This window comes from Podarcis vaucheri (assembly GCF_965113315.1).
Source record: "Podarcis vaucheri genome assembly, chromosome: Z".
Taxonomy (NCBI): domain Eukaryota; kingdom Metazoa; phylum Chordata; class Lepidosauria; order Squamata; family Lacertidae; genus Podarcis; species Podarcis vaucheri.
Genome location: NC_138758.1, coordinates 34986083 through 35007695, shown reverse-complemented (window position 1 = coordinate 35007695; position 21613 = coordinate 34986083). Strand labels below are relative to the sequence as shown.

Below are 21613 nucleotides of genomic sequence, written 5' to 3'. Positions count from 1 at the left end.
GCTAACCCAGAAATAGTGCTTCAGGTTAAGAACTTTGCTTCAGGATGAGAACAGAAATTGTGTGGTAGAGGCACAGCGGCAGTGGGAGGCCCCATTAGCTAAAGTGGTACCTTAGGTTAAGAACAGTTTCAGGTTAAGAACAGACCTCCAGAACGAATTAAGTTCTTAACCCGAGGTACCACTGTATTAGGAACACAATGTAACCAACAGGGAATCGTAGCATGTAGATTTCATATTGGTTGAGTGGCCCGACAGTCATTCGATTCTAGGACTGTCCACAAACATAACCGAACGTTAGGTTGTTTATCACTAATGGGTAAACTGCTTTCACACTGGCAGGCCTAATTAATTGCTTCTCTGGCCTTCTGACGTCCAGACACCATGCACTCCATCACTGCCCTCCCCCTTCCTTGGCTCAGCGGTGAAAAGGAAAGTCTCCCTGTGCTCCACTTTCCTCCCTCCTTCTCCTCCAAAAAAAGCACAGCCAGTTCCGATTACATCTTGGCAGGCCGTGTCCTGCCCGGAGCCACTACAACGGCGGACGGCAGTTCGCCTTGGCTGCGGCAACGACAGCAACTGGGCTCTAATCAGTCCCTGGCAACCGCCTGTGCTGAAGTCTCCACTGGCTGAGCGGCTGCAGGCCTCTGCCTGGTGAGAGCCAGGGGGAAAGAGTTCATCCTGCACTCTGCTCCTCTAAAGGGAATTTGTGCTTCCGCGATGGCTGCCGGGCATTCTCGGATAACATCGGGGATCGGCCCAATAGCCGCTGGAATGCTGCAGAGCTTTTGGATTCCTGGAGGTGGAGTTAATTAGGCTCCCCAAACATTCTCTCCCCCCCAAAAAAAACCTCTTCTGCAGTCCCCCCCCCAAATATGGGTTGCATCCAACTCAGTTTTAGGCCACAATCACACCACAGATTTTAAAGCAATATCACCTCACTGCTACCAACCCATGCCCATCAGGGAGCCAGGTTGTCTGTAGCATTGCAGGGGGCTGGACTAGATTGACCCCCGGGGTTCCTTCAAATGCCACAATTCTGTGAAGCAGGTATACTCCAAGGCATTATGTATTTAAAGCACTGTTATACCACTTTAAACATCTCTGAGTCTCCCACAAAGAATCCTCAGAGATTTAGTTTAAGTGGTATGATACTGCTTTAAATGGATGGTACGGATGCAGCCTTAGGTAGAGCTGACGACTTGCAATCAACATCCGTACGTCAATCATGTCCATTAATTTCAGTGGGCCTACTCTGAGCAGATGCTTCTCAAAAGGTTGAATCTTAGTCCTGAAACTGCTTGTTGTAACAAACGAACCTCCCCTCTTTTCCTTGCCCACAGTGTACAAAAACTTGTGGCATTGGCGTGAGGATGCGAGATGTCAAGTGCTACCAGGGGAAGGATCTCGTCCGGGGCTGTGACCCTCTCGTGAAACCAGTTGGGAAACAGATGTGCGATCTTCAGCCTTGTCCAACTGAACCACCAGGTCAGGGGGAGATGGGTGTAGGGCTGCCGGACTTCCAGGTCTGACCTCCAAGCTTGCCTGGCCCCCTCCAGGTGGCAGGGGGCGGGGCTTGAATCTCTAGGTGGGCAAGAGTGCCTTTTGAATGGCAGTGAATTGCTAGGGTTTCTGTCAGGAGTCTTTTCCCAGCTTTAGCTGGCGATGCCAAGGTTCAAACCTAGGACCTTCTGCAAGTAAAGCATTTACCCTACCCAGGGAGCTACACCCTGTTCCTCTTTGAAATTCCTCAGAGAATTCCTTGGAGCACCTCCAAAAATTAATATCTGTGGCTGCCCTGGGAAAACTGGCTCACCCTATTGAAAGTGAAGTTGTTTGGAGTTCTCTGCACAGGTGATGATTCCCACTTGTTTTCCTCAATGCCACACCTGACTCCACTCACCTGTCTCTTGCAGATGACAGCTGCCAGGACCAAGCGGGGACCAACTGTGCTCTGGCCATCAAGGTGAACCTCTGCAGCCACTGGTATTACAGCAAAGCTTGTTGCAGGTCCTGCCGAGCTCCCCATTCCTAAGACAGGACCAAAGGGATCCAGTGGTTCTCCAGAGCATCCAGCGGGACACAGGAGCAGCCAGGTGCGAACTGGGACAGTTCCTGCCTGCCTGCCTACCCATTATGCCACAACATGGAGAGTAAGAGATGGAGGTCCTGTAATCCAAGACACCTCCTTCACCTCCCTCCTGGGTTCCAGAAATGGAGGGACACATTGTTACATTTGCTACTACTGTAGATCAGAACCCCCCCACTCTATGAGGAAAGTCGCATTTTGTTTTGTTTTTAAAAAAGACGTCATGAATATTTCCCCCCTTTTAGTTCTTGTTTTCCAATGTTGTCTTTGAACTTTTGTGCCTCCCCTTCATCTCCTTTGCAATTTGAACAGAATTAGAATAGCCCTTTCATCCCTGGCCCTTGGGAGCACTCTTTCCACTTTCTAATTTTACACACAGGTTTGCATCGCACGGCGCCCTGACCTGACCTGCTTAGCATCAGGTGAGGCACTCCATCTGGATCTGCTGAGAAAGAGATTCTGACACACTGCTGTAATGACTGAAACACCGTGGTTTGTTCTCCAGCTTACCGTTTTGCAGGGCGGACATACATTCCATCCAGTTAAAATGCAGGGATCAGCCATCCATCCATCTTGGCCCTCCCCTTAGGTAAAGGAACTGCCTTCCAGAAATGCATTGTTGCCAAGCACCACATGCCTGTTTTATCCCTGAGATAGAAATCCTTTCTCCTACCATCTCCTGCTAGGTGATGTCAGTGGCCCATCTAGTCTAGTATCCTGTTCTCACAGTGGCCAACCAGATGCCTGCAGGTGCAACAGCAACTCCCCCCACTTACCATTCAGAAGCTAGTATTGAGAGGCATACCACCTCAGACAGTGGAGGTAGAGCTAAGAAGAGCTTTGCTGGGTAAGGCCACCTAATCCATTCTAACAGTGACTGCCCAGATGCCTCAATGGGAAGCCCACAAGCAGGAGCCAGGTGAATCAGCACTCTCCCTATCTGCAACTCGCAGCAATTGGTATCCACAGTGGAGGGAGAGCATAGCCATCAGGGTTAGTGGCCACTGATCCTCTTCTCCACCATAAATTAATCTTCTTTTAAAGCCATCCCAGTTGCTGACCCTCACTGATGCCAATAGGTTACATTCTGGACTTGTAAAAGGCAAAGTTTTCTAAACACACAGCACCACCAGGACTGACCCCATTGTAATTAAAACACAATCTCTCTCTCTCTCTCTCTCTCTCTCTCTCTCTGCCTCTGCCTCTGCCTCTGCCTCTTCCTCTCTGACTTCATCCTCTTGTAAGCTTCCCTTTCCCTTCTATTTTCAATACCATTCCCCAGCAGCTCAGCACTTAAGGAGCAGAACTTAACGCTCCCCAGGCGACTCTAAGCCAAAAAGCCCATTAGATATAATATGTAGGTGTCTACGTTTTCAGAGATTTTTTTATTTTATTGTGTAATCAAATCCCAGACCGTGTAGTCCTTTAATTAAATGAAAAGACATAAAGCCAACAATAGTTGTAGAGTAACGAAAACATAACAGCAGCACTTTATATCACGAAGAGAGTCACGCTCTCTCTCTCTTTTTAAAAGATAAATAAAGAAATAAGTATATTTGTTTACAAACAGTGAACTTTATCCCTGTAACCACAGAAACTGTACCCATTAAGTATATTTTAAAATAAAAGTTGTCATATTTATAGTGCCAGCTTGATGTCTTCATGGTGTTTGGCCCTTTTGCTTTGGACATTGTGGTTTAAAAGAATGACAAGGAGAATGAATGTGCCACCCTACACCCCCCCCCAACAAATACTAGAATCTAGGATCTCTGGATTCTAGGGACATTAAGGTGGCATCATATTATGTGTCCGTTCAGCTGCAGTTCATCTTCTGCCAAAAATGACATCATTCATCTCACTGTCTGTTGTGGCAAAATCACGCGACTTCCGTAATTTATGTAACTGATCACATGAATAGCACCTGAACATCAGGTGCTGATCCACAGTAGAATGACACTGACCTCTTCCTCCACCTTGCTTATGAATCATAATGGGAGAACCCTCACTGATTTTAGACCGCATATGCATATGCCTTGTACCAAGTACACCCTGACTGGAAGCAGCTCTCCAGGGTCTTGGATAGAAGGACATCTTCCCCATTGCCTGATCATTGTCTGAACCTGGGGCCTGAACCCGGGGCCATCCACATTCCGGTTGGAATGACTGACTGCATCATTCAGTCACTTCCAATATAGAGCGGTAGCAATTGTGCCCTCTGATAAGATGATCCTTTGCATCTATGTGCATGTCCTGCTTATAGTGCCTCGTGGAGAAAGTGAGCTCCATTGAAATAGAGTGATGTTTCTTCTTGCACTAAAAGGGTGTATTCCATGAGCCTTAGCTAGCAGACATTTTGCAAACGGTGGTCCAGAAAACTTCCTTCTCGGAAGGAAGGAAGGAAGGAAGGAAGGAAGGAAGGAAGGTGAAATTTTCAGGTTGCCATATTCTGCACCACATAGAATACCATTGAATACCTGTATTCAATGATAATCCTACTCAAGGAGACCCACTGAAAATAATTTACATGACTAAGTTAGCAGGCTAACTTAAATTGGGAAGGGCCATTGCTCGGTGGTAAAGCATCAGCTCTGCATGTTAAAGGACCCTGATTCAGTCCCTGGCAGCATCTGCAGAGAGGGCTGAGAATGTCCCCTGCCTGAAACCCTGGAGAGCCGCTGCCAATCTGTGTAAACAATACTGAACTACATGGACCAATAGTCTGATTCATTACTTTCAATGGACCCGCTCTTAAATAAAAACAGGTGTCATGAAAAAGAGCACACTTCTCCCTCGAGAACAAAGTCAAAGATAGGTTTATTTTTTTAAAAGTTTTTGTTCTTAAGAGTCCAGAAGGCCTGTACAAGATAACCACAAGGCAAAATGAATGAAAATCCATGAAATATTTCAATTAATTTCAAAGATATACAATGAAGGGCCATGGGGTTGGGAAGATGAGCACAGAATAAATAATAGGAAGATAATAAACACAACCACAATTTTAATGCAACAAATGGCTTTTTCTTTTCTTTTTGAAAATAAAAATGCCATCGAAAAAAGTGCAAGTTTTAAGAAGAGTTGTACAAAATTTACCCAGAGTTCTGTAGAAGTAGCTGCAATTACATCAGATCACTTCAAAGACTGAGCACAGCAAAATGGAAACTTGTCATACAGGACATGGCCTAGGATAGTGAGAGTCAGGCCCGTGCAGGGGGTGGGGTGGAGTGGGGTGGGTCGCTGGGTACACTTGTCCTGAGTCTCAGAGGGCTAAGCTGGCTGGGGGCGCCACCAGGGAACAGCTGCTTTTTTGTCTGAGTTTATAACTTTATCCTAACTAGACTCTTAGCCCCCGGGCCTCAGACAAGCTATACACCGGTCTGTTGAATGTTGTCACAAACTGATGGCTGTGGGGGGCAGGCAATGGGTGTGGGAGGAAGACACCAAGCAGTAACAGAATTGGCATGTCCATTGATATAATAATACCCATTGACATAAAATACCAATGTTTCTAGTCAATGTTGCAGAAATATACTTTGCACTTTGGACAACCATCCACCCCCGCCCCTTCAGGTTGCGTACATCCATCTCTATAAAGTTCCACAACCTTGAAGGCTTTGAACCCCAAACCACCAATTGGAATGTTAGTCCCTTGAACGTTGCAAAGTTATTCCTGGGTGGAGTTTTACAAGTCCAGGAAATGGATGACATTGCTAACGGACTCCATCTTTGTGCTTTCAAACCGGAAGTGCTTGTGAAGCTCATTTGGAAGGATTGAGGTGACCTGCTTTAATTTTGACTGAAAGGCCACAAGTTGGTCCCAGTGTTCTAGGGCACACCCACACCATACAATTAAAGCACTCTCAAGCCAATTTAACAGTCGGGGGGGGGGAATGATGTTTGTTCAGGATGCTGAGAGTTGCTAGGAGGCCCCTCGCAGAGATACAAGGACTGCAGATCAGTGGCAGAGCATCTGCTTTGCATGCAGAAGGTCCCAGGTTCAATCCCCAGGTAGATCTGGGAGGGACTCATGCCTGAAATCCTGGAGCACCACAGCCAGACAATACTGAGTTAGGTGAACCAAGGGTCTGACTGGGTAGATGGCAGCCTCCTATGTTCCAACAATTCCAAGCACCCTTTAACAAGCTACCCTACAAGGATTCTTTGTGGGGGAGCCATAGCTGTTAAAGGAGCTATAGAAGTGCTTTAAGTATATGGTGTGGTTGTGATCTTAGGCTATGATGAGAGCGTTCAGATGAGAGCAAAGTTTTTTTTATGAGAGTTTTCGGATGAGAGCAACTACAGAGAACCATAGGAATTAAGACTCTTCAGGCTCACAGCATGAAATTTTGCCAAGCTGGGCATTATTTTCAAGGAAGCAGGCCGAGGCAAGATGGATGTCTTTTCACTTAATTATTTTAAATCTCATTATTTATTTTAAATAAATATTTTAAAAATTTATTTGTTTTAAATCTCTTGGTACAATCCCGAACCATTGGCAGGGTCTCTCTATAATATTTAATATAATATTGATAGCAGCTGTTTCAAGGGTGCACTTTTAGCTATAATGCAGTCCAAATGTTTGTTTGAACGAAACAGTTCTTTGACATCTTCCACAAATTGCTGAGTGTCCAGAACACAAGGCCCAATTCACTAGCTACTTCTTTTGCCTGTGCTCCTCGTGAAATGAATGTTTCTTGAACTGATGTATGAGCAATGTGCTTTAATTCAAGATGCCCCACCCCATGGAATTAGAAAAGAAATCCAGATGGAGCTCATTATGTGAATGGCTGTTGACTGAACCTGGTTTCCTTGCCTTTTGCTGAACTTATCTCCAATCTTGCTATTCTCCCCTTACAGATTCAATCTAACAAGGGGCTCCCTGCATTGAAGGCTGCATCTGTGGGAGGGTTCCTGAAATTTTGGATAGGGGCAAGTCGATGTAATATCCTGCAGAGCAAGAACATGGTCACATAATGGCAGATCTTCCCTAAAATAGTTTTGCTTTTATTAGAAACATGAACTTGACCCCATATAAGGTTGTCTGTCCAAACAAGATTGCATGATCAGCTACTCCTCTGTCAATTCCTTGCAGAGGGGTGCTAGCATCAGGTGTTTAGTACATTTTAAATCTGATCACATTTCCCATCCATGAGTGTTGAAACATGGCACTGAGTTGACAAGGGAAGTGAGTGGGAAGAACCTATCTGGGCGTAAGGAGTAGCCATGGTACTGGAGTAATGCCACCACATTTTTCTCTATGGCTTGCACAACAGAGAGCCTGGCTTCAGCAATCCATGCTCTGATAAACCTCTGGGTTAGATTGCTGCAATGTGAAATATGTGGGCCTCACCTTGAAGACTGTTTGGGAATTGCAGCTAATGCAGAATAATGGGGGCAAATAGAAAACCTTAATAAACCTATTCTGGCTGGCTGTGCAGACCTGTCAATCTTCATTTCCCATCATTTTCTCATTTTTCCACTCTTAAATTCAGTTCTCCACATTTCCACGTCATCAGCACTCCAGTGCAAAATTCTTATACCATACACATATGTGTATGCGGTTTTTCCTAACATATACATTGTTGCAAAGGAATTTCTCCCAATATAATGCATTTTCACAGACACATACATTTTTATATGCACATTTTACCCTAGTATATGCATTTTTGGACATTGGCTGGAGAACTGCATTGGACTTGGCTGGAGAACTGGATTGCAAAACTCAGAGAAGTGCAAATTTCAAAGGATAGCTGTGTTTGGGGCCATGCATCGTATTGGAAATTGCAGACTGGGTAGGTTTGCCTTAAAATGCAAACTGAGTGCAACAGCTGCACACTCCTAGACTGAGGTGGATGGGGCAGTGCCCCATTGGTGCAAACAGGCCAGCCTCCACTACCTACAGGACTACATCTGACCCTCCCGCCCCACCTCTGCTGTAGAACAATGGTGCTAAGCAAGACAATAATAATAGATCTCCCTGTTTTCTTTAAAGATGGGAGCACACCAAAGTCAAAAGTGCTAAAATGGTGTGGTTGAATCAGATGTGGAGAGCCTTTGGCCCTCCAAAGGTTGCTGAACCACAACTCCCATCAGCCCCAGCAAGCATGCCCAGAGATCCCAAGGGATGATGGGAGTTGTAGTTCAGAAACTTCTGGAGGGCCAAAGATTCCCCTCACCAGGACTGGAAAGCTCAATCCATTAACTCTGACAATATACTGTTTCGTCTTCTTTTAATTCATGGCAATATCCAGAGGTCATTTCTTTAGAAGTCCCTGCTTGCTCCCTGGGAGGTGGTGGGTCCTAATGAGGTGAGATTATGTGCCAGGTGGTTGGGTGGCATTTGTGGCTTGTTATTTAGTAAAAAATAAAATAAAGGCAAGATTGAATTTTTCTCCAGCCAAGGTCCTAGAAGACATCTGAAAAGTTGTCACAGGACGGCAGGCAACAACCGCACATCACCCAGTCAGAAAATAAAGGAGGGCACAGCGGCAATTCAGCATGAAGCATGGGGTTGCCATAGAGCTGCCCCCCTCCACCATAGCCTTATACTTGCAGACTTTCATGACAGCAAATGAAAAGGGGGGAAATCTAACGCTTACAAAAGGATGCCCTGTATCAAAATCTTCTCATATACAGTGGTACCTCGAGTTACATACGCTTCAGGTTACAGACGCCGCTAACCCAGAAATAGTGCTTCAGGTTAAGAACTTTGCTTCAGGATGAGAACAGAAATCGTGCTCCGGCGGCGCAGCAGCAGCAGGAGGCCCCTTTGGCTAAAATGGTGCTTCAGGTTAAGAACAGTTTCAGGTTAAGTACGGACCTCCGGAACGAATTAAGTACTTAACCCAAAGTACCATATATATATATACAGTGGCACCTTGTGTTATGTACCATCCCCCTTATGAATGCTGCAGGTTACGCACTCTGCTAACCCGGAAGTAGATGCCCCTTGTTGCGACCTTTGCCCCAGGAGGCACCATTAGAGAAAGTGCGCCTCATGTTGCGAGCGGTTTCCTGTTACAAATGGACCTCTGGAACAGATGTATGTAACACGAGGTACCACTGTATGTATCTATCTATATCTATCTATAGCTATATATAGATATAAAAGAAACTATTGTCAACACTAAACTTTAGAAAACCTATATGCACCCATCAAGTCTATTAATTCTCCCTCCTCCCCTTGGTACAGTGCATTATTTAATAGGTATATAGATAATTATCCATCGTTAACATATAAATACATTCATCATTTTTAAAAGACTCTCTGTGGGTATTTTTTTTTGTCCTGTAAAAGAGTGACGCCATGTTATTATTTTTAAGCCACAAGGGTATTTAGGGAAGGGGGAGGGGAAACACCCTTTCACAGAACCAAAGAATTAGAGAGTTGGAAGAGACTCAAAGGATCATCTAGTCCAACCCCTTACAATGCATGAATCAGCAGGATATGTATGCCACCAACGTTACCCACCACCGAGCTGCGGGTCACGGCTGCTGGCACTCATTAGACGTCCGTGCTGATGCTGCGGCTGCGGGAGAAAGCCTCCCGCATGGCTGAGAGGCGGTTGGGGTTGAGGGCCTGGAGGCCACTCATGTTGACAGGCAGCTCCAGGTCTTCCTGGCTGATGGCCTTGTAGTTGATGAGGTCGCCCCCATTCTGGACCTCCTCCTCCTCTTCCTCCTCCTCCTCCTCTGGCTCCTGGAGGAAGAAGGTGGGCGGCTCATAGTGTGAGCAGCTGGGGCATACTGTCCGGCACTGGGAGTGCTTCTTGTAGGGGGAGGAGGAAGATCGGTACAAGGATGGGCCGTTTGTCAGAGCCACATTGCGGTTGCAGTGGAGAGGCGGGATGTGGGAATCCATGCCAAAGTCTGGTTCATCACCATCCTCTTCGGACTCCTCCTTCTTGCAGCAGTAATACTGGGGGAGGCAAAGAGGGGAAGAGGCAGGGATTTGATGAGAAGGTGGCTGTACGTCTCACCATGTCTCCCTTTCAGGTTGACATTGATGTTTTCCCATGAGATCCACAAAAACTCCAAGCAAGCACATCGCTCCTGCTGCCCATGCTCAAAGAATTCTGGGAACTGTAGTTTGTTAACGGTTGGTGGGAATTGTAACTACAGGTCCTAGAATTATTTGAAGGAAAGGATGCACTTTGAATGTGCTTTAAATGTACATTGCGTACACAGCAATAATAATAATAATAATAATAATAATAATAATAATAATAATAATTTTTATCCCACTTTCCCCCCACACTGGGGCTCAATGTGGCTTACACAAATTAAAACAACAGAGATAAAATGCAAAAAAGTTACAAACATATAGAAGAAAATAATTTAAAAGTAATTAAATTCTAATAAAATCTAAACAATATAAAAACAACTCTATCAAAATATAGATTGCAAAAATAGCACAGCACTATTATTAGCCCTTAAAAAAGCAGTCAGTTCTTAAAGGCCTGTTGGAATAAAACAATCTTCACCTGTCAGTGGAAGGAGAGCAAAGAGGGAGCTTGTCTGGCTTCTCAAGGGAAGGAATTCCAAGAAGGCCCTTTCCTGCGTGGGCCTGTGTGGGTGTGGTGGCTCTGAACAAAGGGCTACTCAGAGCCCAGGCGGGTATGTATGGGAGAATACATTCCTGCAGAGAGCCTGGGCCCAAGCCTTAAAGCACTATTATACCACTTTAAACAGCCATGGCCCCCCCACTCCAAGAATCCTAAGAAATGTAGTTTGATAAGGTTACTGAGAGTTGTTAGGAGATCCCCTCTTCCCCTCACAGCTACAGTTCCCTGGAAAGACTGATTGATCATTACACCATTCCGGAATTCATAGCTCTGTGGTCACTTGTTGCTTCACCCACCTTTGCCTCTTCTCCTTTAAAACCCCTTCTCCCCGCACACTTTTATAATTGAAATACCTGAAGCCTACAATAGCAGAGAACTGCTATGATACACAGTAATATGACAGTCGCTAATATTCCGCCTGTGATGACCACAGTCCCGGCTGTCATTCGACCTCTTCTCCATTAACACCCTGGAAGACACAAGAGGTGTAAAGAGTTAGGAGCCAGACCTTCAGGCAACAGAGTAGTTACTGCAGCTTGGGGCCAGAGCAGTGGCCTCAGTGATTGGGGTAGAAGTGAGATTTTCCGATGGCGTGTGCCTGGATCTCTGCAAAGCTGCACAGGGTACACTCTCAGGCCATGTGCCCTCCACCCGTCATATCCTCTGTGTTACGTTTTCCTCCCTCTGTCCTAGCACTAGAACTCCTGGACTTCCAATGAAGCTGAATGCAGATAAAAGAAATGACTCTCCTTCACTGAAAGTTTTGAAGCAGAGGTTGGATGGCCATATGTCACGGATGCTTTAGTTGAGTTTCCTGCATTGCATGGGGTTGCGCTAGATGACCCTTGGGGTCCTTTCCAACTCTACAGTTCTATGATTCTACGACTTCTTCATGCAGCACACAGTTAAACTGTGGAACTCCCTCCCACAGTAGGCAGTGATGGCCACCAACTTAGATGGCTTCCAAAGAGGGCAATGGCTGCTCTCTGCCTCCACGGTTGCTGGAAACTACAGGAGGGGACAGTGCTTTTGTGCTCAGGTCTTGCTTGGGGGCTTCCCATAATGAGTATCAGGTTGACTCCTGTGAAACCAGGATACTGGACTAGATGGGCCATTGGTCTGACCTAGCAGGGCTCTTCTCATGTCCTTATGACCAAAAAAACCTCATGGAGCAGGGAGTACAAGGGTGAGGGAGCTCTGGGTGCAGTGAGGTTTTTACATGTAAGTCTTCTCCAGCCTGCCATGGTACAGTCCAAGCCAGGCCGTGCTATATGATAACAATTGTGCCCACGTTCCAGTGGTTGAAAGCTGGGCAGCCCCACCTATCTGTCAGAATTGGCCTGCCAACCAGATCTTGTTCCCCATCAATAAAAATAATAAAAATCACAGCTAGTACAGTATAGTGGCTAAAGTGACCTGGGAGAGACCAGGGTTCAAATCCCTTCTTGGCCACTGGGTGCCCTTGGTCACAGCTATTGCCTCTCATCCTAACCTACCTGGCGGGGTTTTTGTGGGGATTAAATGAGGAGGAGAACCATGTTTGCCCGCTTGAGCTCCTTGGAGGAAAAGTGGGCTATAAATGCAACCAACTGACCAACCAACTGATCAACCAACCAACCAACCAACCAACCAACCAACCAATCAATCACTCAAATCACTGACAGAGGAAGCTTCTGTTGTTGCTTGGTGGCAGAGCCTTAGAATAAGAAGGGGTCTCTTTCATCCTTTTAATTTTCAAGCAGAGGATGCCAAGCTCTTTCCCCACAGACACAACCTTTCTAAATCTGTGCAGACGGTGGCAAAGCTCTGCAGAAACACCCGCCGGTGCCTCCAGCCCACCTTGCAGTGCCAGCTGGCTGGAATCTGCGACAGCTAACGAACCCGTTAGACAGGCACTCTGGAACTTGGAGGCCTCTGTAAGAGGCCGCCTTGCAAGCAGGTGTACGGGAAAGGAGGTGGCCCCATGGGGAGTGAGGCAGCCAGGCCCATGCTCTTCTCGGCTTTATTTTGGATTTTATTCAGGGCTCTGCATCTCTCAGACTTGAATGCCACACCAGGCAGATGCTACATGCAGGAGAAAAGATGCCTCCCCTTTATCCAAGAACAATATCTGGCACTCTCAGACACAGATATACATTGCAAGCTGCCTATTCTCAAATCAGATCATTGGCCCATCTAGCTCAGTATTGTCAACACTGACTGGCAGCAACTCTTCCGGGCTTCAGGTAGGGGGCCTTGCCCAGTCCTTCCTGAAGATTAAACCCGGGAGTTCCTGTGTGAAGAGCAAGCATTCCATCACTTGAGCATTCATAGTAAAGGTATCTTAAGGCTTCTCCTCTGTTCAGCAGTTGGCATCTGCTTAATCTCTTCCCAGGTGGAGTTGTGCAGACCTTGCAATGTAGGACAGTCATGGAGCTGGGATACTTTTGCTGGGTCTCGATGAGTGTCTGCAGCCACCTCAGCATCCTCATCGCCCTCCAGTGCACGCACCGGTATCCTCCCCTGTGGTATTGCTGCTACTTGGAATCTGCTCCTCTGCTTCTTTTTCCTGTTCATAATCTGTGCTAGCTGGTGTGACAGTAGAAGGCAGACCTGGCCTATTGTATATCAATTCAGAAAAGTACTTGAGGTCTTGTGTCTCTTCCTCTCGCTGCCCAGAAAAAGCATTTTACTGTTCACTGTGCTCATCAAAATGAACCACTTTTCTTGCACTGACCTTTCCTGTTTCTAAGTCCATAACTCTGTAACCTTTGCCTCCAAAAGTATATCTTACCATAGTTTCTCGTTCTACCCTGGAGCTCAGCTTGCCTATTCTCTTTGGGTATATAGGCAATGCTGCCAAATGTGTGATAGGTTAAGTACACTTCCATGTCAAAGCTCAAAAGGTGTGCATGCTGCCCCCGCAGTCTGTTCTGGAGATACCCTGCAGTGGCTACTGCAGCTCCCCACATGCATTTGAGGAGGCCAGCATCACTCAGCATGTATCAGGCCATCTCCATAAACTCTGTATCAGCTACTGAGTTCTGTAGTGGGGTGTGACTAACACTCCTCCCATGTGTAATGGCTTCCTCTTCCAGGAGGGATCTCATGTGGTTTGAAGTAAACTCACCACTGTTGTCGTTCATGAGAGTTGTAGTTTCCCTCTGCAACTTGTTGCTCACCATGGCGAGGTACTTTCTGAACATATCCACTGTCTCACTTTTCTCCCTGAGGAGGTACAGAACACAGTATCCTGAAAAGTCATCTAAAAAAAATAAAACGTACTCATTTTTCCCTAGCAAGGAAACACTCAGTGGACCACCTACATCACTATAGACTACATCAAGCACTCTGGTGCCTCTTTGTTGAGTATATGAGGGGCGGGGGGGAAACGGTTTAACACTTTTCTCAGTTAGGCAACTTACGCACTTCATTGCGGTTGATGCACTCTGGAGTACCTTCTCGCCTCTTGCAAACTCCTTGCATTTCAGTTCCCTAATGGCTTTGATGCCTCTGTGGCCAAGCCTTCTGTGCCAGAGCTCTGGGTCTGCTTCAGCCTTCTGAGGTTCTGTGATATTAGTCTCAACATATAATTCACCATCTCCGGTCACCTGGCATCTTCAGTCTTCAAACTGCACACAGAAACCATTTTTTTCTGTCCAAGGTGGATACATTGAACATGCTGCAATACAACTGTAGGACAAACAGGAACTGTTCCACAGGATTCTCTCTCATTAGACTGCTTAGCTTGCAATTTATGGTTCCTGCACCTGCACCACATATTGTTATGGTTTTGCCATCTGCAGCTTGGATATTGCCATCCACTGATGGGTCAATATTGTTAATGCCTCCAAAGATTTATATATATATATAAACTCATATGAGTCCAGTAATATATGGCTTGCTTGCTTAAATGCAGGGGATCTTCCTGAATTTGGGCATCACACACACACAAAAATCTGGAAATGTGACCTTCTTTGCTGTATTTGAAGCAAACAATTTTTCTGAGCATAGCCTTGGCTCTCCTTTGGGACTGAGATGCAAAGTTTGTCTTGTATCCCTGGCTGGGAAGCTTGCTCGTCTCTCCACACTTTCCTCTCTCAGGTGCTCAATCACATCTGCTAGCCTTAAGTTTGGTTTGTCATCCATGAGAGTTTTGAAATTTAGGTCCTAGTGACCTCAAGAAATAGCAAACTTTCTGTTCCCCATCCATTTTGCATTGTTTAGATTCCAGGTTTTCTATAATGGTTAGGAACTCTGTCATGTGACTGTCACAGTCCTTCTTGGCTTCAAGTTTTAATTTAAATAGATTTCTCACCCAGGCGTGGTGGGAACCCCTTGATTGTGAATCCAAGTGCTTTTTGCAACTTTTCATGCACCTGATCAGCTGTATCATCTCTTTTTGTGTGAACCATTTGGGTCTCTAAAATACTATCCAGAATGATAGGCACCGTCAATTTATTCTCTTGTTCCCACTCCTTTGAGGCTTTGTCCTCACTAGGTTTCGCTTTCTCAATACATTATAAAATAGCTTTCATATCATGTTTGGCTTCTAATTGTCTTTTCCATTGGATGAAATTGCTTCGTGTAAGCTTAGGTAATTTGAGACTTTCCTCAACAATGGAATTCCTGCTATCCAGTTTAGAAAAATCAAAAATGGAAAAATTCCCAAAAAGGGGGGGTGAGAGAGAAAGGAAAAATATTCCAAAATAAAAATAGGGAAAATCACAAAAAACCCATTCTCAAAATCTCCAAAAGTAAAATAAAATTATTTAATCCTCTTTGCTAAAACCCCAAAGCAAAAAGCACCGAGCAGAATAAGAATCCTTTAGTATAACTGCTTTGCATTACAGGAGTAGATAGACAAATGAGGGGTGAGTTTATCCACTCACAATAGAAACAAAGCAAACAAAAGATTGCCTGGGAAAGCTTCTCCTTCACCTTGAGGCTAAGAAATACAATCTCTCTGAGTGCACTTTAAAATCAAGCCTAAAAAATCACCCGAAAAGGTCAAAAGTCTCTGCAAAATGCTTTCACAACTCTGGGATTTATTCTCACTCTGGGCCACCATAACCTTATGCTGGGAAATAACTGGGGAAGACCAGGTTAACTCTGAAGTCCCACATGTGTAAAGGTAAAGGGACCCCTGACCATTAGGTCCAGTCGTGACCGACTCTGGGGTTGCAGCACTCATCTCGCTTTAGTGGCCGAGGGAGCCGGCGTACAGCTTCCGGGTCATACGGCCAGCATGAGGAGGAGGAGGAGGAGGAGTTTGGATTTGATATCCCGCTTTATCACTACCCGAAGGAGTCTCAAAGCGGCTAACATTCTCCTTTCCCTTCCTCCCCCACAACAAACACTCTGTGAGGTGAGTGGGGCTGAGAGACTTCAAAGAAGTGTGACTGGCCCAAGGTCACCCAGCAGCTGCATGTGGAGGAGCGGAGACACGAACCCGGTTCCCCAGATTACGAGACTACTGCTCTTAACCACTACACCACACTGGTGACTAAGCCGCTTCTGGCGAATAAGAGCAGCGTACGTAAACGCCGTTTACCTTCCCACCGGAGTGGTACCTATTTATCTACTTGCACTTTGACGTGCTTTCGAACTGCTAGGTTGGCAGGAGCAGGGACCGAACAACAGGAGCTCACCCCATCGCGGGGATTCAAACCGCCAACCTTCTGATCGGCAAGTCCTATGCTCTGTGGTTTAACCCACAGCACCACCCGCGTCTCTTCCCACATGTGTAGGAAACTGCAAAAGAAAAAAATGGCTGACTGCCTTTATTCAAAAAAGTGCAGGGCTTGACTCACCCTTTAACCAGCAGCTGCTGCCCCCGGCCACAAAGTTTAAAACAGAAGTACGTGCAGCATTTGCAAAGTGCAGGAAATATAGGTTTTTAGATCTTTAAATATCCCAGTACAGAGCATGACAAAGTGCTCTCCCACCTCTACCCCTCTCAGAATGAATAGACAACAACCTTGAGTAAGTTGAAATGCTTTACTTACAGTAATCAGAGGTCTCACTCATGCATTGTTCAGTGTTACAGCAGAAACAACAGAGGCAAAGTATTCTTGGTTACAAAATATAGAAGTTGGTCTCAAGCACGCAATGTGAGTCTGAAGCCCCAACCTCAGACATCTGCTCAGTTACATGGTTAAAGAGAGAGAGAAAGAGACAGATAGTGAGAGAAAGGAACAGGAAACAACCTTTACTTCTGAAGGTGAGGGGACATAACCTAACCAAGCATTTTCTAGGAAATTACAGCACTGTGGTCCTTAATCTCTTCATTTACTAACTAGCAGAGATATTCATTGTTAGGTTTGACATCAAAATCTACCACAATCTTAAATCCTGATTCTGTTTTCTGCAACATAAATTACTCCTCCCAGTTTGGTGTCATCTGCAAATTTGATGAGCATCCCCTCAATATCTTCAGCCAATATGTTTGTAAAGACATTGAACAACAGGCCCAGGACAGAAACCTGCGGCACCTCACTTGTCAGTTTTCTCCTGGATGATGAAGAACCATTAGTGAGCACTCTTTGGGTTCAGCAAGCCAACCAGGTACAAATCCACCTAACAGTTACCATGTCCAGACCACATTCTACCAGCATCTCTGCAAGAATAGTGCCTACTTCCCAAAGCCCAGTAAGCTTCTGCCCAGCTTAGGATGCTCACATGTGCAACATCATTTCCTCCCCCCATCGCTCTGAGAAGCTGACACCTCTGGCTCCAACTGTTTCCCTATGAAAAAACTCACTGCACACTACTGCAAGATACACTACGTCCACAGCATTTCCCCAAGCTTGTAATTCTATAAAAAAAGAAAGAAACGAGATTAATCAGCAGTGACCTGCTTTTGAAAAACCCATCTTATATCTTAGTAATCACAACATTCTTTTCTAAGTGCTCACAGACCAACTGTTTAATTATTTGTTATGGGACCTTTCCTGATAATGACATCACGCTGACCGGTCAGAAGTTACCCGAGTCTTCTCCCCCCGCCCCTTTTTAGAAGATGGGGACATTTGCCTGCCTCCAGTATGCAGGGACCTCACCTGTTCTCCAAGAATTCTCAAAGATTACAGATTGAGGCTCTGAAAATACACCGGAATGCTCCTTTAGCACCCTTGGGTGCTTCTCATCAGGCCCTACTTCATTTAAAGTAGCTAGGTGTCTCCTCTTGGGCTGCAGCTCCCTCCTAGCATCTTTTATTCTGTTATGAGCAGGTTGGGCACTGCTTACTTTTGGGTGAAGACAGAGACAAGGTAGGTGTTGAGTAGTTCCGTCTTCTCTCTGCCACCCAATAGCATTTCTCTGTCTTCTACATGCAGAGGACCTACCACTTGCTTGTTCTTCCCCTTGCTGCAAACATAGCCTAAGAAATCTTTTAAATACCAGTATTTTCTTTCCTTACCTCTCTTGCAAGACTGAGCAAATTCTGAGCTATGGCCTGCCCAACAGTCACCCTGCAACTCTTGGCTACTCATGTTATACACCTGCTTCTTGATTTCCCCTGTCTTCCATTTCATATATATGCCCTTAAATATCAGTTCATCTGTAAGCTCCTTATGCAGCCACACCAATTTCTTTAGATACCTCTCACTTTCCTTTGTATCATGAAACCCAGGAGGACATCATCGCTTAATCCCAACTTTCCCTGTACTTCGTCGGTCAATTCCTCCTTGCTGGTGAAGACCAGGTCCAAGATAGATGATCCCCCTTGTTGCTTTTTCCACCTTATGGGAAATGGATTTGTCAGCAAGGCAATGGAGGAATGGGTTGGACTTTACAGTCTTGGCAGAGTTTGAGTCCCAGCAGATATCCAGGTCGTTCGATTCTCCCTTGACTATTATACTCTCAATTTGCCTTTCATGTTCCAGGTCATGGAGTATATACAACTTCCTTTACATAGAATGCTGCTACTCTTCCCTTCCTGTTTGGTCTATTCCTTTTCTTTCAGGACAGTCCACTCTGCTCTATCTAGACATTCCTCGTCTTGCCTTGTAGCTCAAAGTGTAGATAGGACTCATTATTTTTTTTGGTGAAGTTGTTGAACTTTCAGCTGATGTCTCTCCATTTGCCAGTCCCACCCAAAAGGCAAACTCTTCATCAAGTCAATCCTTTGGGACAGAGGCGGCGAGCGAAGAAAAAGTGGCTCCTACTGGCACCGCTACGGTTGCAGAGGCAGCGATGCAAATAAATTGGGGGGGCATCAAACCACCCCCTTTCCCTGGTGCATCTGGCAGAGCGGTGCACAGAAGCAAGACTCCACAAGGACACATGCGCAGAAGAGCTGCCTCGCATTGGTGCTTCCACCATGGTTGGCCATGAGGAGCTCTGAGGCGCCAGACAGAAGCCTCTCATCTCCTCAGGTCAGAGGGCAAAAACACAGAGAGGTAACCCGAGTGTGTGTGTGACTGTCAAGGCCTCCTCCTCCTCCTCAGCTCAAGGAGACGGCCTCATTCTTTCCCTCCAATCACAGGTATAATGGCTGCAGTGGAGCAAGGAGGAGGGAAAGAAAGGGAAGTGGGAGGCAGGCTGGTACTACCCACATGTGGCCAAGCCTCCTTCACTGCCCAGATCCTGAGGTGCTGCCGCTGAAAAGCTTCCGAGGAGGCAGAGGGCGCACCTCATGTCGGATGGGAGAGGGTGGCAGCCTGGCGTTGTGTGGACCCAATGCACCGAGTGAGGGGTGGTGATAGAAGGAGCCTCCAGGTTCACTTTGCCTCAGAGGCAAGAAGCCACCTCGCCCTCCTGAGCGGAGAGGGAAGGAGAGGAGAGGCAATAGCCGTCACCACAAGCCATGTGTCAGCGCTCCTCGCTAACCACTGCTCTGCCCCTCTTCACTCCCTCTCTTGCAAGTACTCCCCCTTGTTGAGCTTTTTCTGGAAACATCCCCCCCCAAATTAAGCCTTTGGGGATTTCAAAAGCATTTTTAAAAATTGCCCTACTTGCCATACGTCCAGGTTTTCTGGACATCTTGTCGATTTTGCAAAAATCAGCCCGGATGCCATTTTTCAGCCCGATTCCTGGATGTGTCTGGGAAAACCAGGATGTATGACAACCCTAAGATCGACAGGCCTCAAATTTCTGTACCTTCTCTTCCAGTAAGTAAGGCAACCAGCTTGCACTTGATGCAGGTGTATTTTAGCACATTCTCAGGCAGGAAGACAAACATGGCACAGGTGTTGCAGGTTACTGCAGCAGCTCCTTCGCTGTCCTGTCTTGGTCCTACAAACACAATGAGACAGCACTCTGGACCTCCCCCTCAAATCCCCCTCTGTTTCTGGTCATGAGCTCCCAGAGGCTGCTGTCAGCTAAACAGATGGGGCCCCCAGCAGGTTGCCAAAGCTGAATGTGGCCTTCAGGCTGAAAAAAATCTTTGTCGGCTCTGAAATATACTCCATCCATCCTCTGTAAGAGGTCTATCCTAGAATCATAGAATCATAGAATCATAGAATCATAGAGTTGGAAGAGACCACAAGGGCCATCGAGTCCAACCCCCTGCCAAGCAGGAAACACCATCAGAGCACTCCTGACATATGGTTGTCAAGCCTCTGCTTAAAGACCTCCAAAGTAGGAGACTCCACCACACTCCTTGGCAGCAAATTCCACTGTCGAACAGCTCTTACTGTCAGGAAGTTCTTCCTAATGTTTAGGTGGAATCTTCTTTCTTGTAGTTTGGATCCATTGCTCCGTGTCCGCTTCTCTGGAGCAGCAGAAAACAACCTTTCTCCCTCCTCTATGTGACATCCTTTTATATATTTGAACATGGCTATCATATCACCCCTTAACCTCCTCTTCTGCAGGCTAAACATGCCCAGCTCCCTTAGCCGTTCCTCATAAGGCATCGTTTCCAGGCCTTTGACCATTTTGGTTGCCCTCCTCTGGACACGTTCCAGTTTGTCAGTGTCCCTCTTGAATTGTGGTGCCCAGAACTGGACACAGTACTCCAGGTGTGGTCTGACCAGAGCAGAATACAGTGGCACTATTACTTCCCTTGATCTAGATGCTATACTCCTATTGATGCAGCCCAGAATTGCATTGGCTTTTTTAGATGCCGCGTCACACTGTTGGCTCATGTCAAGTTTGTGGTCAACCAAGACTCCTAGATCCTTTTCACATGTACTGCTCTCAAGCCAGGTGTCACCCATCTTGTATTTGTGCCTCTCATTTTTTTTGCCCAAGTGCAATACTTTACATTTCTCCCTGTTAAAATTCATCTTGTTTGTTTTTGCCCAATTCTCTAATCTGTCAAGGTCGTTTTGAAGTGTGATCCTGTCCTCTGGGGTGTTAGCCACCCCTCCCAGTTTGGTGTCATCTGCAAATTTGATCAGGATGCCCTTGAGTCCATCATCCAAGTCGTTGATAAAGATGTTGAATAAGACCGGGCCCAAGACAGAACCCTGTGGCACCCCACTAGTCACTCTTCTCCAGGATGAAGAGGAACCATTGATGAGCACCCTTTGGGTTCGGTCAGTCAGCCAGTTACAAATCCACTGAGTGGTAGCATAGTCAAGACCGCATTTTACCAGCTTCTTTACAAGAATATCATGGGGCACCTTGTCAAATGCCTTGCTGAAATCAAGGTAGGCTACATCCACTGCGTTCCCTTCATCTACCAGGCTTGTAATTCTGTCAAAAAACGAGATCAGGTTAGTCTGACATGACTTATTTTTCAGAAATCCATGCTGACTATTGGTGATCACAGCATTCCTTTCTAGGTGCTCACAGACTGTTTGCTTAATGATCTGCTCCAGAATCTTCCCTGGTATTGATGTCAGACTGACTGGGCGGTAATTATTTGGGTCCTCTCTTTTCCCCTTTTTGAAAATAGGGACAACATTTGCCCTCCTCCAGTCTGCCGGGACTTCGCCTGTTCTCCAGGAATTCTCAAAGATGACTGCCAGTGGTTCTGAGATCACATCTGCCAGTTCTTTTAATACTCTTGGATGCAGTTCATCTGGCCCTGGAGACTTGA

At 46.1% G+C, this 21613-nt stretch overlaps 2 protein-coding genes across 8 annotated transcripts in view; one reads left to right on the top strand and one right to left on the bottom strand.

Moving 5' to 3' along the window:
• The window catches only part of ADAMTSL2 (ADAMTS like 2), a 44562-nt gene extending 39770 nt beyond the window's left edge, over positions 1 to 4792 (top strand). For 2 of the 4 annotated variants that reach the window (XM_082207906.1, XM_082207905.1), the window contains exons 16-17: positions 1341 to 1485; positions 1914 to 3828. In XM_082207906.1, the coding sequence (XP_082064032.1) occupies positions 1341 to 1485; positions 1914 to 2032 (264 nt within the window). In that variant the 3' untranslated portion in view covers positions 2033 to 3828. Of the gene's footprint in view, positions 1 to 1340; positions 1486 to 1913 lie in introns of all 4 variants that reach the window. The other 2 variants (XM_082207904.1, XM_082207907.1) reach the window with 2 other exon arrangements.
• Positions 4793 to 4883: 91 nt separating this feature from the next.
• FAM163B (family with sequence similarity 163 member B) overlaps positions 4884 to 21613 on the bottom strand; it is a 50806-nt gene continuing 34076 nt past the window's right edge. For 2 of the 4 annotated variants that reach the window (XM_082207971.1, XM_082207970.1), the window contains exons 2-4: positions 13757 to 13854; positions 11001 to 11116; positions 4884 to 10001 (exon numbers count right to left, since the gene is read on the bottom strand). In XM_082207971.1, the coding sequence (XP_082064097.1) occupies positions 9588 to 10001; positions 11001 to 11093 (507 nt within the window). In that variant the 5' untranslated portion in view covers positions 11094 to 11116; positions 13757 to 13854 and the 3' untranslated portion in view covers positions 4884 to 9587. The remainder of the gene's footprint in view (positions 10002 to 11000; positions 11117 to 13756; positions 13855 to 21613) is intronic. The other 2 variants (XM_082207973.1, XM_082207972.1) reach the window with 1 other exon arrangement.